The sequence below is a fragment of the Triturus cristatus genome, chromosome 3_2 (genome assembly GCF_964204655.1).
Source record: "Triturus cristatus chromosome 3_2, aTriCri1.1, whole genome shotgun sequence".
NCBI lineage: Eukaryota > Metazoa > Chordata > Amphibia > Caudata > Salamandridae > Triturus > Triturus cristatus.
Window position 1 is genome coordinate 591,250,965 of NC_140584.1, and position 16,240 is coordinate 591,267,204.

General features: G+C 46.1%; 2 protein-coding genes across 4 annotated transcripts in view; one reads left to right on the forward strand and one right to left on the reverse strand.

Annotated features, from left to right (window-relative positions):
- TXLNA (taxilin alpha) overlaps window positions 1-12,909 on the reverse strand; it is a 101,684-nt gene extending 88,775 nt beyond the window's left edge. Inside the window, exon 1 of one of the 3 annotated variants that reach the window (XM_085648438.1) lies at window positions 12,771-12,909. The gene's annotated coding sequence lies outside the window, so the exon portion shown is untranslated. Of the gene's footprint in view, window positions 1-12,184; window positions 12,586-12,770 lie in introns of those variants that run through there. The other 2 variants (XM_085648437.1, XM_085648439.1) reach the window with 2 other exon arrangements.
- A 1-nt stretch (window position 12,910) lies between these two features.
- NECTIN3 (nectin cell adhesion molecule 3) lies at window positions 12,911-15,988 on the forward strand. Its single transcript, XM_085648436.1, has one exon. The coding sequence runs from the start codon at window positions 13,457-13,459 to the stop codon at window positions 15,443-15,445; it is 1,989 nt and encodes a 662-aa protein (XP_085504562.1). The 5' UTR covers window positions 12,911-13,456; the 3' UTR covers window positions 15,446-15,988.
- The last annotated feature ends 252 nt before the right edge of the window (window positions 15,989-16,240 follow it).

Consider the following 16,240-nt stretch of genomic DNA (forward strand, 5'->3'; position numbering starts at 1 on the left):
GGTGAGCTCCAGAGGAGCAGCGTCCGTTCCGGAAGTCAATGCAGGAATTGTTGGGCCCTTGAAGTCACACAAGTTTCAGGTGGAACTCCGTAAGTTTGAAGTCAGGAGCACTGGCAGGCGCCGGGGCTGCGGTATGAAGCGGAGAGACGTGCGGTGCCCTCAGGTCACGGCGCATAGAGCTGCTTGTTGACAGTCGTCCAGCAGCATCGGTGAGACCAGGGCTGCGGTGCGAAGTGGGGCGCTGCGAAGTGGGGCAGTGCTGACAGGTCACGGTGCAAGCAGCTGCATCGTTGTTGCTGAAGCGATGTCGCTTGTAGACCCAAGGCTGCGGTGCGAGCAGGGCCGGACTGGGAACAGAAACAGGCCATGGCAAACTGCTCGGCCAGCCCCCCTGGGAGGGGAGTGGCCGAGCTGTTTGCTAGGGCCTGTTTCTGTTCCCAGTTTCAGCCGATTTTGTTACAGGGGACCGATATTGCCGACCCCCTGAACAAAAATGGCCCCCCAGCGGCTGAAAACCGGCCCCCACCCTGGCGGTCCACCAGGGAAATGCCCGGTGCCCGCTACAGCCAGTCCGGCTGTGGGTGCGAGACATGCAGTGTGTGGGTCCCACAGGTCACGGCGCAGAAAGTAGAGTCGGTTGACGATCTGTCGTTGATGGTATTGGTGGGCCAAGGCTTCGGTGTGGAACGGGGTGGTACACTGAGTAACCTGCGTGCGGTGCCCCCAAACCACGGTGTAGGCAGGACGTTGATGTCAGCTTGGAGTGTCGTCATCGGTGGGACCAGGGCTGCAGTGCAAAGGAGGATGGTGCTCCATGTTCTTCACAAGTGGTGTCCACAGTTCACGGTGCAGGCAGTGGTGTCGTCCAGGATACAAAGGCACCGCTGTGAAGCGAGGCTGTGAGGAGCCCACAGGTCACGGTGCAATCAGTGGCCCGGTGGCATATGGCGGCGTCGGTGAGGCCAGGGTTGCTGTGCGAAGTGCAGTGGTGCCCTCTGTGGTGCCATCAGGCCATGGTGCCGACAGCGGCGTCGTTGGCGGCATCGTGTTACCCTTTTGTTCTGAAACATCCAGTTCTAATGCTGGTACCCAGAAGATGTTGAAGTCTTTGATTTCCCAGAGACTTACAACAGGAGGCAAGCTCTACATCAAGCCCTTGGAGATACTTAGTATGCAGAAAGAACAGTCCAGTCCTTTCCCTGCCCAAGACAGAAGCAGCAACTGCAGGCCAACCCAACAAGGCACACAGCAAAAGCTATAGTCTCTCCTGCCAGCTCTTCTTCCTGGCAGGTTCCTTAGTCCAGCGGTTAGGGCCCCGATATTTATACCACATTTTCCTTTGAAATTGGTAGACACAAAGTTCCTCTGGCACACACAAACCAGTTCAGCCTGGCTCCGGTCAGGTTCACCACAGGAGGTGGAGACAGCTTAGTGAGAAGCAGTCACAGTCCATTAAGGTGCAAGCAACAACTCCTCCCACTACTCTAAATGCAGCAAGATCTATTCAGCCTGGCTAGGAGTCACCCAGGAAAGGCAGGACACTCCCCCTCCTTGTGTCTATCTAGCGTGAATGCACATCCCCTGCTCTTTTCACTCTAAACCCAGACAGGGAATACACAAATGGCAGAGGCACACAGGATGGTTAAGCAAGAAAATGGCCACTTTCTGAAAGTAGCATTTTCAATCACACAATATGAAAATCATCTTTTTCTAAAAGATGTATCTTTAAATTCGGAGTTCAGGAAGCCTAAATTCCATTTCTCCATCTTATCCACATGGAAAGTTAAGCGTGCAAGATGTTACAAAGTAATTCCCATGTTAATCTATGAGACAGATAGTCTTGCAATAGTGAAAAACGAACTGCCCAGTTTTTCACTATCACAACATGTAACACACACCAGTACATGTCTTACCTTTCACATACCCCCAAGGACAGGGTGCAGTGTATCTTTGGCCTACCTGAGGGGTGTCTTACATGTGTAAAAAAAAACAAAAAGGGAAGGTTAGGGCCTGGCAAGTGGGTGCACTTGCCAGGTCGTTATGGCAGTTAAAAACTGCTTGCAGACACTGCAGTGGCAGATTCTGAGAACTCTTTTGAATGGCTACTCCTGTGGATGGCACAATCCGTGCTGCAGGCTCACTACCAGCATTTGATTTGCAGGCCCTGGGCACCCATGTGCACATTACTAGGGACTTAGTTGTAAATCAAATAAGCCAATCATGGAAACACCAATCCATATACAATTTACTTGGAGAGCATATGCACTTTAGCACTGAATAGTAGTGGTAAAGTGCCCAGGGTTCTAAATCCATCAAAAACGAGGTCAAAAACAGGAGACCAAAAAGCTAAAAGTCTGGGGATAAACCCGCTGAAGAAGCCAAGTTTAACATGTCTCGTAAAGTTGTGTACAGTACAGTGGTGCTGAGTAGAGCTGTGGTGCAGAGTGGAGTAGAGCGGCATAGAGTGGAGTGGTACAGAGTAGCGAGCAGTGATGTAGAGTGTAATGCATAGAGTGCAGTGGCGCAGAGTAGATAAGTGGTGGAGATTAGGGTGCATTTGCGTAGAGTGTCTTGGCACAGAGATCAGCAGCATAGAGTGCAGTGTTGCAGACTGGAGTTGTGGAGAGTAGAATGGAGTGGTCTAGACTGGAGTGCTATAGAGTACAGGGGCAAAGAGTGCAGTGGTATGGAGTCGTGTGCATTGCCATAGAATAGAGTGGTGCAGAGTAGAGAGTAGTAGAGTGCAGTGGCATAGAGTGGAGTGGCATAGAGTGGAGTATGCAGGGGCGGTTTCTAGTCATGGGTGGAGGGGCAACCCCCGGGTCACTGGAGAAACTAAATTGATATGTTGAGCTAGTAATATTACAGGGTTAAGTTACAGTATTCATTTTTTTAAAAAACATTTTTACACTGACTCGTGTCGATCCTGGCCTGGTAGCTGCTGGACTCTCCCTTGATGTAGTTCTGTGCAAGCTGGTGCCTGCGAAGCTAAAACCTGTTGCCAGGCTGACGATCTCACAGCCCTAAAGCCTGTGACATCATTAACTCGGCAAAGTCAGAGCCTCAGGGACTAATCTCCACCCCCTAATGATTAGATGGGTAAAGTTAGACTCGGGCGCTTCAGGCTGAAGCCCTGTAGGGCAGGGGCTTCATGTCAATCTTGTAGTGGAGTCCATGTCACCCCGCCCTTTCCCAACTCATTGCAGGGTAGGGTCAGTGTAGATCACTCACTCCACCCTGTGACGAGGTGGGAAAGGGCAGAGTAGAGGCTGCAGACAAGAAGCAGAGAAATTGAGACTGCACAGTGATTTAAAGACACACTGCGCAGACTCGAGGTGTATGCTTCCCGCTCTAGATTTAGTGAGGGGCGCCATTAAAGTTCCACTGTCAGCAGACTTGTGCGACACAGAAGACAACAGGCATGCTGCAGCAGGTCTCAAGAAAGGCGCTGGAAACCCCAAGGAGACCCCTATCCACCCCTGTGTAAGGTAAGAGATGCATGAGAAGAGAATTGCTGCGGTACACCCGACTAAATTAACTGCCACACCTGATCCCAACAGAGTCTTACACCGTACAGCGTCGAGAAATAAAAGCAGCACCGGCATTCTCGGAAATCGTAGAAATGTGGCGCGCTACGTGTGTGGCTGTGAACTTTTGTTCACCAGTACTGGGTGTGTTTGGAGCAAAAAGACAGGAACAGTGATGTGCATGCCCATTGTCTAATCTCCTTAATGCCTGGGTGTGCAGTAGCAGCCCCCAAACAGCGCCTGTGACGCTTGCTCTGGACCCCGGAGTCAGCAACAGAGAACCGGTGTCTGTGAAAGAGTCAGCGGCTCAAGAGCAGTGCACACCTGCCCCCACCTTTCAAAACCCCAAAGAGGAGCAATGGGTGAGGAGAGCAGGCAAGGATGCTCTACCCAGCTGAGTCAAATGTTGTACTCTAACGTTTCAGGTAATGCGCTTCAAAAGGCTCATCAGTTTAAGTAAGTGCTATATAAACACATTTACAATCAGACAGTCCAGAAGCTTGAATCCATTAGATACATCATCGGCCTAATAAGAATCACAGCCAGTCCCTGCTGCCACAGGGTAGTAAGAGGAACAAAGTTATTGAAGAAATGCTATAATCAATCTCCGCGACTCAAGTAATTGTTCTAAATTTTATTTTGCTTCCTGCAAAGTGACAATATAATTTGTTGTTCCCCATTCTCACACAGTAAACTGTCCATATGTTTCTGATCCGAGAGGCACTGGATGTAAACTGCATAGCTAAAATGAAAAGAGAAAATGGCACAGAATGTATTTTACAGTTGAAGAATGGTGGGTGTATCTCTACAAAATATGCACGAAGGGTTGTTTTCTTTGTAATCATATATACGAAACAGAGATCTACAAATTTTGGTTTTGTGCTCCATGGACCAAGTGCTTTAACTTTAGTAAGCACTGGTTTTAATCTGTGTTATTCTTAACATCTGGATGACAATATATAACTTAGTTAAACGTTATTGCTTTTGTTTAGAGTTTATAAATGTCAAAAAATCTTATTAAAAGAAAAAAATATATATTTTATGAACTCTTTCATAATTTCTCTGCATGTATGTTTAGAATTCTCATTTACATCTCTCTGGAGTTTTCAAAGGTTGGAGGGTATGAGAATCTGAACAGATGTAATTTCATAACACATAGCAGGAGAAAGAAAAAAATACGCTCTTGACTGGCTGTTTCGTATTTTGGGTAGGCCTTACATTAATTAATGTTTCCCAAAGGCTGCATTCCTTTCAGACTGCAGATTTATAATGACTCGCCTATCTTGAGGTGCCTCCGACTGTAGGGGAAAGAGCGGGGGCCTCCTAGACTGTGAAGCCAAAGACGTGGTATTCGGGAAGGGTGTTGCTGCTCAGTAGAAATCAGGAAAAGGCTGCTTGGAGCCAGCAAAGGCTTCAATTTGTAGAATCATTTGACATTTCATTCAGACAAATATTTTATTCTTTAATCGTTTTTGAGAGGAAACATGAGTGTGTTACTGACTGAGTTGTGCAGTGATGTCTTCTTTTTTTTTTTATTGAACCACAGTGTCAATGAAAAAAAAACATACAAATAAAGAAGGAAAACAACATACAAATAATACAGGAAGATTAGGTACATTAGTTCACAACATGTTGGACAAAGTAAAAGAAAAAAACACAAGACTTAAACTCCAAAAAGATACTATCCTTTAATGTGGTCAATCATGGCTTTCCAAATAGTAAGACCAAATGTATGCCTGCTGGGTCTTTTGACAAGAGTATAGACTAACTTCCAAATTAAAGATATTGTAAAACTTAGCTCGCCAACTTTCGAAAGGGGGTGCCTCAGCCTGCAACCAAGATGCAGCTATACAAAGTCGTACCACTGCTATCGCGATAAAAATTAAATAACGAATTTTAAACAGGGATTGACCATCATTTAATTCCTCCCCTATACCTAATAACATCATACTGGCTGAGATTCGGACAGGGTTTCCAATGACTACTGACAAAAATATTTCGATATGGCCCAAAAACTGACAAAGCTTAGAACATGCAAAAAATATATGTAAAATGTCAGCATGGTCTGTCCTACAGCGAAAACATTTCTCATCATTTAAACTATTCCCTGTCCTACCCCATTTCATCATTACTGCGGGAATACGGTAGAGGTTAAAAACCGTTTTGTAATGTTGCGCCCGCAGTGACGCAGCAAGACAAACTTTCCTGGCAGTTTTAATGGAACTTTCAACGGAGCCCAAATTAGCTCCCAAAGCCTCTCTCCACCTAGCGTTAACTTTAACAAGGTCATCGGCTCTACTTGTTAACAGTATTTGATTCAAAGACCCTATCCTTTCCTTACGACTGATAGCATCAACTATTCTGTAAGGGGTTAAAGCTGAGGCATGCTTACTTAGAAAATCGTGGATCTGTAAGAACTTAAAAAACTGGGTGTTCGGTATTTTATATTTATCCCTTAGATTAGAAAAAGGAACACACACCCGTCTGATGAATAAAAGTCCCCCAGCCGTATAATACCTTTCATTCTCCATTCCAAAACAATAGGATCCCAAAATATAGAGGGCAGTATTAGGTCCGCCGACATTGGTGTATAAAAGGATACCCTAGGAATATGAAAATAATTTCTGACAGTGTTCCATACCCCAAAAGCAGCCCCAAGAATTCTAAAGCGAGTCCTTTTATAGTAACTACCATCAAGCCTACGAAACAAAGAATTATATGTTTCAGGGCCAAGAACCATCTGGTAGATAGAAGGTGCTTCCGCCGGGTTGCTGATTTCTTCCCCAGACAATAAAATACGCATATTGGCCAACAGACAAGCTAAATGATAGAACAGGAAATCTGGTACAGCCCAGCCGCCCCTGTCCAAAGGAAGAGTCATAAATCGAGCTGCTCTCCGAGGTTTCCCAGGAGCCCAGAGATACCTAGTGCAAAGTGATTGAAGATGTTGGATCTGAGGTTTAGGTATCCCTAAGGGCACTACTCTAAAAAAAAAAAAAAAAATACATCACCCTAGGTAAAACCACCATTTTCAAAAGATTAGATCTCCCAACTAAGGAAAGGTGCAGGCTCTCCCAGCTCTCCAATGCTGCCTTGGTCTTGCACAGAATAAGGTCCCAGTTAACCAGAACTAATTCGTTTAGACATGGTCTGATTTTAATGACCAAATAAGTAGCTTCCTCAACTAGTCTATCGTCACTAACCCGAGTACGGTCTGTACAGACAATTTGGGTTTTGGTTGTATTTAATTTATAGCCTAACACAGCTCCAAATTTACCAGCTAAATTTTCGATTTCAGGCAAGGCCGAATCCGGTCAACTGTTAACAACGCAATGTTCTCAGCATAAGCCAATACCGAGAAATGTTCATGATACACCATAAAGGGTAGAATATGGTGACTTAGCTCTAACATATTTATGAAAGGGTTAATATATAGGGCGAACAGGAGCTGAGAGCACGGACACCGCTGTCGCGTACCTCTGGCTATCAAGATATCCTTAGAGCTATATCCCATTGTACAAATCTTGGCAGTGGGCGACTGATACAGAACCTTCAAAGCCCGGACAAACCCCTGGGCAAATCCCATGCATTGAAGAACCCCCCATAGGAAGTTCCAGGCCACGCGGTCAAATGCCTTCTCGGCATCAAGCAGGACAAGCCCCAGAGTCCTAGACTCGGCCTGCGCGATGTCGATGAGGGTTACGACTCGACTTCTATAATTAACCGTCCCCCGCCCTGGAGAAAAAAAAGTGAATCCTGGATCTTGAGTATGTAAAGTAGCCCAGACATCTACTAGCCCATGGTCAATAAGCAGATGACTTAATGCTTTAAAAGCTTTGGGCTTTCTGCCCTTATAATCCTGCATGCCTGATTGTAAGATATTACAAGACACATTAATATTAAAGTCCCCACAAAAAATTAAAGGTGTGGGCCATAACGCTAGTTCGGAATTCAGATATTCCAGAACCATAGCTTCATCCAGATTCGAACCATAAACTGTGCATAAAGTAAATCTTGCAGCCCCAACTAGACACTCTAAAATGGCCCAACGATGCTGATTATCTACCAGCTGGCGCCCTGTTGTCACCAGCGTGGGTCTAGCCAAAATGGCAACCCCTCTGACCATATTAGATTGCTTAGATGCTACTAATATAACATACCCTAAGTCAGTCAAGGTCTGTCGCTTACCCCAAGGAAGATGGGTCTCCTGCAGACATACAATATCTGGCTTGATAGTCCTTAATTCAGCTTGAACTCTCTTCCTTTTATTATAATTATTAAGCCCACATACGTTAAAGGAGCAAATACGCAGACCTAAATTGGCCATGAATAAATCATCGGTATCAACATTTGAATTGTACCGCATCCATAGTCAAAGAAGAAAAACATTTTAGAAGCAAAACATGATACTGTGGATTTTTTTTGTATTTAACCCCCCCAACCCACCCTTCCCCCACACCCCTACCCCTGCCCTCTCCACCCATTCCCTCCCAATCATCCCCCCCACCCACTTCACACGGCAACAGGACTGTGGGTTCCTGGTGATGAGGTGCTGGAGGCCCCCCTGGACAAACCCCCCCTCCTATTACGTGGAAAAACAAATTTAAGAAAAAACAGCTCACCCTAATTACACGGCCAAAAGCCATCTCATAACATAGAACAATCTATATAAAGCCCTACGAGGGCAGCCCAGATAGGAGCTATAGAATTCAATTTACTTATACTGCTATCAATTTAACCCATTAGATAGAGCATAAAAATTCTTTTGCTTGAATTTCAGAGAAAAAATGTCATCTGACCCCGATACAGCACTTTTAGCTTTGCTGGATTAAGCAAAAATGCTTGTGCCCCTTTGGCTTGAAACAGAGAGATCAATTGGTGGAGCTGCCACCTCCGCTCAACTGTCGCCTGGCAAAAATCTGGCCTAACAAAAAAAATCAAATCCCTTCCCCACTCTTTTCCTATTTGGCCTAGCCAAATCGAATTGGGCTTCTCGAGCAAGAAAATGATTTAGGGAAATCAAAATAGCCCGGAGGTAGCACATGGGACTGTCCAGATTGCTGTCGAATTTTAAAAGGAAACCGATGGGCTCGTTGTATTTCAACTTTCCACTCCCAATGTTTTAACTCTGGGAAAGCCTCTGTGAACAGTTCTATGACAAACTGGCGAATGGCCCCGCCTTCTACCCCTTCTGGGATACCCAGAATCCGAAGGTTGTTCCGTCGCATCCGGTTCTCTAAATCCTAAAGTTTCCAAATTGCATCATCCTTCTGGTTTTTAAAAGCCTCTGTGAGCCCTTTTTGTGTGGCCAGATCGTCCTCAAGCATGGAGATTCGCCCCTCTGCCTCACCGACCCTTGTTGCGATATCTGAGCACGCCTTGGCTACCCTCCTGATGGAATTCTGTAGCTTACGGCAAGCCCCCTGGGTTCTGGCATTTTCCAGCCTTGTTTCAGCACGATGAGCCACAATAGTCTGATATATCATATCCAATGTTACCTCCTTAGGAGGATCTTGGGCTGAGCTTACAGAAGGCGAAGCTTCGCCGGTTTTAGGCAGTAGCAGAATACCGACCGAAGCTGAAAAGGAGTAGTCCCAGACCATGGAGCCTGAAAAGCCCTGAGCCTTGTTAGAGGCAAGATCTTCATACTTTCTTTGTCCTTTAAGTCTCCGAACAGTTTCTATTTGAGACGGGGTCATATCTTCCTGACTCCCTCTACCAGACGGCCAGCCTGCGCTGTCAGTGTCGTAGTATGCCCAGTCTCTGCTCAGGTTTTCATTCGCAGAAGACGAAGAGGGGTCAGATAATGAATAGAACTTATCCAGGGCTTCTATTTCCTTTACAGGGTCAATCTGATACCCCTCTTGGAGATCAGGTTGATTAACAACAGACTTTCTATGGTGAGCCCCAATAACCTCCAGTTCACTGTCATCCGGAATAGTCTGAGAAAACTACAGGACCCATAATGCCACTGCTGGGTAGTATATCCTTAACACTGGTTTCTACCCCTTCAATTCCTTTTCTTTGTATTGGTGTAGTTTGACCAGCACCTGAACTGTCTACAGGACTCACCAGCGCTACTGAGTGCCCGGATAAAGCCTCTGGCATATTTCCCCCAACAGTCATGATAGATGGCAAAGTCATACCTGGGCTAGGAGCTGTTGTTGCAGGCGCGCCGGTACTGGGTATTGTTGTACTTTCGTTTCTCTTTGCTTCCTCCCCTCCCGTTAATGATTTCTTAATTTTAACAGTCTGGGGGTTTAAAGATAGCTGGAACAGCCGGTTTCCCACGATTTACCGCTGTTTTAACATTCAGCTCGCTAGTTGCCGGTAGCATGTCCTTCCCCTCTTTTACTGGGCTGCTAGAAGCGGCCGTAATTCCGGGGATCCTGATATTTTTGGGTGCTTGTTTCGGCGCTACTTCCACCACTCGGAAAAAATACAGCCACACAGTAGCGTCTCGATCGGATCACTTGATGGATCCACAGCGAGTCCCTCGGTAACAAAAACAACAGCCTGCAGATCATCCGGTTGCGTCTATATGGATCTCTCGGGCTCCATAAATCACGATTCTCTACATTGCGCCATTCTTCCAAACGCTGAGAGCCCGGGAGGGATTATCTAGAAGAGCGCCCGGGACCAGCTCACTCAGCCGGCTGACCAGCCGCCATCTTGCCGTCCACAGCTGACAGTAAGTGCTTCCTGTGCAGTGATGTTTTCTAGTAAAAAATGCATTATTTTCCCCAATTATTTCAAATAAATGGCATGGGGAAATTGTCCCTACTCCTCCCCCTCATGCCATGTCCCCCATGTTGTGCCCCCCCCCCGACTTTCAAACGTCACCAGCCACCACTGGGAATATGCATGGTGTGGTAGCACGGTGCCATTAAAGACAACACATTTTTAATTAGAATGACCATTACATTTGCACAGACATACAGTTTCACTAATAGAACTATACAGCGCAATAACGATAATGTGTGGAAGTTGCAACAATTTGTTTTGATCACATAAATGTATTTGTTTCCAACACACTTCAGAATTAACAAAAAAATTGCTTCATTTGTGCTCTCCGAATTATGATATATTCTGAAATAATCGCAGTTAATTTACACGATGTTGTGCGCTAGACATAAATCCTCGGACTGAAGTCCGAGAAAGAAAAGAAAACACCAAGCTCTCTCAGAATACACAGCCTAACATTTGACCTCTGCCTTTTATGCACCGCAAATGTAAAAAGAGAAGAACAATATTTACAGGCCTGTTTACAGACTGTAGCACTTGTGGAAGAATACAAGGAGAAGTAGTGTGAAAAAGCTTTGCTCCTTGGGAGGGACGAACTGAAGCTTAACAGTCTATAACAAATAAAGCCAGCAAATAGAAAGCCCAAAAATGTGAGTGATAAGTCACCAAGCCAATGGATTCCCAGGGAAGCTTTCTGAAAGTTCCCAAGATGTTTTAGCAAACCTAGAGAGATGCGCTGTAAGGTATGCTTTGACATAAAAAGAAGTCTGTTATAATTATGCCTCCGACAAAGTATGGCCGAAGTATTCCATGATATTTTCAAACTAGCATACTGAAAGCACTTAACCCTATCCACAATATATTTGATCAAAGACTTGTTTCGTTTAATGCAGATTAAATTAGTGCAAACCCTGCCTCGACTCGATGCAATTCCATTTGATGATACAAAAAAGTTGAGAACACCAAAAGCTCAACAATGTAGGTAGTGGGGTAACACCGTGCTCTGTCTAGCTCATCATACCAACAGAATTGTATGCTATTCCATACTTCACCTTGTAGTGTGCTTATACTTTCTACCATGTAACAGTTTTTCTTTTTGTATGCTTCTGAAAATAAACATATTTTAACATAACAATACTACTATTTTATTGATGTTTGGCAAGGCTTAATTTAACAAGGACACTGTCACTGAACCCATCCAAATCAATGCAGAGACTAAAAGCGGCTTCCCAAAAACTAGTGGTTAAACGCTTTCTTCATTTCTTACTTAATATTCATAACTGTCCTAACAGTAATTAGTGGGCCTTTTCCTTAACATAAATTCTAGAAATTGAGACCTTTAATACGATCTGATTTTCTGCGCACGCACACACACAGGAATTTTGGATAATATTCTCCACGTTTTTCTTTCTGCTTAAGTTTTAAAAAATAACCTGATCTCTACAACGTGGACCCAAACTAAGTAACTGTCTTTCATATCTCAAGTCCAAAAACAGCTGCCGCACTCTTTGACGCAGATATTTTCACCTCTGGCATTACTTTGTTAAACCTCAACATGGTGCCCAGTAAGTGAACATCCCCTCCAAACGCTTTACAAGACACAACTAATGCCTCTTAAACAGCCTAAAAAAATCTGCGCGTTTGAACATTTGCTAAGGGCAGGTCTCGTTTTCTAAAATCTTCAACAGCTCTATTCTCCAGATCCTCATCCAGAATGTCATTAATACGTTTACCTCATAAATTCTTTACAACTCTACACACTCCATTAACACCGAAATCCTGTGCATATCGTTCTTCTTGAGATCTACCTATTTCCTTTCCCTGTTACTTTCCAAAGAAACAATTAGATGGACACGACTGCGTTCAGAGTGTGCAATACAAGTTCCATAAACACAGCAAATAGTAAAAGCTACCTGGTGATGTTTTATTCCAAGAGTGATCGGGGTTGGGGAAGGCACGCGAGTACTTTTGCAACAGAAACGGCTTAGATCCCAAACCAAGTGTGAGCGTCCCCTCACCTCCAAAGCATTTCATGGGCAATATAGAAACTTGGCAGTTAACGCGTACGCGCCTTTGCCCTGCCTCTGCGCGGGCTTAGACCAGCAGCGCTATATGCCATACCAAAGCCGGGCGAGTGCAGACGGGGAAAGCAAGTTCTTCTATACGTCACTCACCGCACTCTCAGCTGACCACCAACAGCAAGAGGTGGAGTTTCTTGGAGCAGGAAACAGTTTACCTAGGCTTTCACCAGAGGTCGGACTGACCCTAAGGGACCTTTTGCTGCCGTGGCGAAGGGTGGGGCCTGGACACGGTTGGGAAGCAGCGGTGCTGAAGAGCAACGGGAAAGAGGACTTGAGGGGGCTTGCAGGAGGTGACGCATGCATGAGTTATGTACGGACCGGGTGACTCTAGGCAGCGTGGGGTGCCGTAATAGTTGTTGCTTAGGCGGCCGCGTAGCAGCGGTTTATTCTGACTGACTTATTGAGAAAATCTACTCACCCGCCCCAGACCTATTCACTTGGACCACCAGTGTATTCGAGTTACCGCTGGCCCGGGCACAGTTTTGCTAAGAACTAGAAGCTAGTCCAGTGATGGACTGATGGGTGAGCGTGCAGCAGCTACATGCAGTGCTAGAGGCTCATGACTCCTACAGCCAACTGACGACTGGCGAGAGTTGGCGTAGCCAATCTGTGATCACCAAGCGAATTCCGACGCCGCACAGCAAATAAACTACTGACAAGAATTCCTATAGCCAATCCCAAGACAAGTATTCTCGTATCCAATCAAAGGCCATCACATTTGTCTGGGGTGGTGAGATATGTTTTCAGCTAGCTGATTGGTTTTGAGCTCTTGATGCCTTCAAGCCCTGGTTTTGCTCGCCGTAATTATGAGACAGAAATCGTCCGTTACGAGAGCTTGGACAGACAACGGGTCGCAGTCTTTAGCGGACTGTTCAAGGAAAATCTGAACAGGTGGCCACCAAGGAGACCCATGGCAACACAAGAGAACCAGTCTGCCCTCTGGGCCCCACACGGGCGGAGCCAGGGGTACTTGAAGGAGCCCTCATGATAAAGAGCGAGCCGACGGCCACACTCTGACACGGCGAGGCGCCCGCCGTGTCCCCGCAACCTACGTTCAATGACTCCAGGACCTGCAAGTTCTTCCTTAAAATTAATTCGGACAATATGGGGTATAACGAACACACTACCGACCACCCCACGCATGTTCCAGAGGAATCAGTGGTGTTTGAAGAGGAACTTTCTACCTCCTTTCATTACGTACACACAGGGTCGAGTCTGGTCGAAATGGCCCCAGTAGAGGAAAGAGCTGACATGGCGTTCAGCGACCACCTGTCTACCCACCCAGCATACGGACCGAGGAGGGTCGTGGCCCATGCGGCGGACAGTGTGCTGCCAGATCACGAAACACAAAGCATAGGGCCTGCCGCACAACCGCGACATGACCAGGACGAGTTCAGGGGACGAGCGGCGGGAATGGCCTCTAGAGAAGAACCCCCCAGCTACCCACGGCCCCCACAGGTGGGCTCTAGGACAGTCACAGTGACTTGCATACCGATGTCTATCAAGGCACACCGAGCAAAGCACCCCGCTGCCCATCTGGGGCGGCCCAAGCGGCCGCTCTCAGCGTCTCTGCTGGCACTGACGCTGCTGCTGTGGAAGGCATGTGGTGCTGTAGCGGGGCGTATCGTGGCTGACCCCCAAGTGACCGCCGTGTGGGGCAAGAACGTCACTCTAAGATGCATCTTCGAAGCCAACGAGAACATCACCCAGATCACCTGGGAAAAGACAAATGCCACGGGCCCAGTGACTGTGGCTGTCAACCACCCGGAGTATGGGAGCAATATCCCCGGTGGTAGAGCTGCTTTTAAGAGCCAGTCGCTTCACGACGCGTCACTTACACTTTACAATGTTCAGTTTTCTGATTCAGGACAGTACGTCTGCAAAGCAGCCACTTTCCCACTTGGGAATGCTCAGTCGACAACAAAAGTAACTGTGATAGTGGAACCCAGTATAAGTTTAACCAGTGGGCCTTATCCTCTGATAGATGAAGGGAATATGACTGTTGCAGCCACTTGCACAGCCGCCCATGGGAAACCTGCTGCCGTTGTTCGTTGGGAAGGGGATCTGGGTGAAGCCGAAGAAAAAACTGCCTTTTCACCAAACCATACTGTCACTGTTGTGAGCGAGTACAGGGTGTTCCCAACTAAATTTGCCCAGGGTCGGATCATTATTTGCGTGGTCACTCATCCAGCTTTGGAGAAAACTGTTCGTCTGCCGTACGTTTTGGACATTCTGTACGCCCCTGAGGTTTCAGTGACCGGGTATGATGGAAAGTGGTTTGTTGGCAGTGAGAATTTACATCTCCGATGTAACGCAGATTCTAACCCTCCGCCGACTGACTTTACCTGGAGTAGGTTGGATGAGGAATGGCCTGAAGGGCTACTGGCCCTGAACAATACGTTACTCTTCAGTAGTTCTCTGACTCACAATCATTCTGGGGTTTATGTCTGTAGGGTGGCCAATGCACTTGGTGAGCGAAGCGGTCAGAAAAGCATCCGCATACTAGACCCCCCTACAACACCCACCTTGGAGCCCACAGTGCCCTATCTTCATGCAACTACTGGTACCAGAACCACCACTTTATCCAAGATAGGACGTGCCCCTGATTCGACCTTGGACATGAGCTTCGGGGACAATCTGGGCACCATCATAGGCTGTGCAGTGGGTGGGGCCCTCTTGGTGATCCTTGTTATCGTTGTGGCTGGAGTTACGTTCTATCGCAGAAGACAGACATTCCGCGGCGACTACTTCACTAAGAACTACATCCCGCCGTCTGGCATGCAGAAGGAGTCACGGTTGGAAGGCCTGCAAACAGGTAATTTAGATCCCTACACCGCGACCTCCACTAAAGACCAGCATCCAATGAACAATCTCATTTTGAGCGAGCACATGGGTAGCATTCAGAAACCCAACTGGAACAGTGTGGACGCTTACAACAGGTACCAAGAACGGGTCGAACGGCCGCTGGACTATTACGAAGGCATGAAAACGCCCATGGCCACTGACCCCTACCACGAAGACTCTTATGAAGACGATGACTTTGTTTCACATGTAGATGGTTCAGTCATTTCTCGAAAGGAGTGGTACGTCTAGAATATAGTAATTAAAAAGAAAGGCCCAAACGTGCCTCCAGATTCTCTCTATCGCGCTCTCTCTCTCACACACACACTAGTTGATTTGCGAGGTTGCTTACAGTTTATAGTGATTCATTTAGTTTGTATTTTTTTGAAGTGGATATATTTTTTTAAGGTTGGATATTCAGCCAAATTTTGAATACTGCAATGTGATTTTCTATTTTTTTTTTTTTTTTTTTTTTTGGTATTTTGGCAATATAGAATGTAGGCAAACATAATTTTGCGGATTGTTTCGCGAATGATTTGAATGTAGGGTGTTTGTCCGGTTACATCTTCACTTAAAAATTGAAGATGAATGGTACGGGGCCCGCTTTAAATGCCCTTTCAACAAACCCCAAACATGCAGCGTTTTGAACTACATACTGGATCAAAAAGTTTGCCCCGATTTTCCAGTTTCAAATTTCACGTTAATCGCCAAGTCTTGAGTAATTTACTCGCGAAAAAATAGCACTGAATAACACTAGCGTACAACTTTTCTGAAATAAAAGTTATTTCTGTTGTATTACTGACCACGTCAATTTATTTAAAGCGGCTGCCTCTTTTTCTTGACCATTTGTATGTTTTAGGATTCTTTTAGTAGCTGGAACACTTGCTTGGGGGAGGAGGGGGGATTCCCTTATTGTAGGGCAATTAACTGGTTTTAAACCTAAGCAGTGGAAGCATTACAAATGGCGGTATTGTAGTGATTGCTCCATATAGGGTACCCATTATTAATCAGCAATGTATTTTAGACATTACAGAAGCTCCGGAGAGG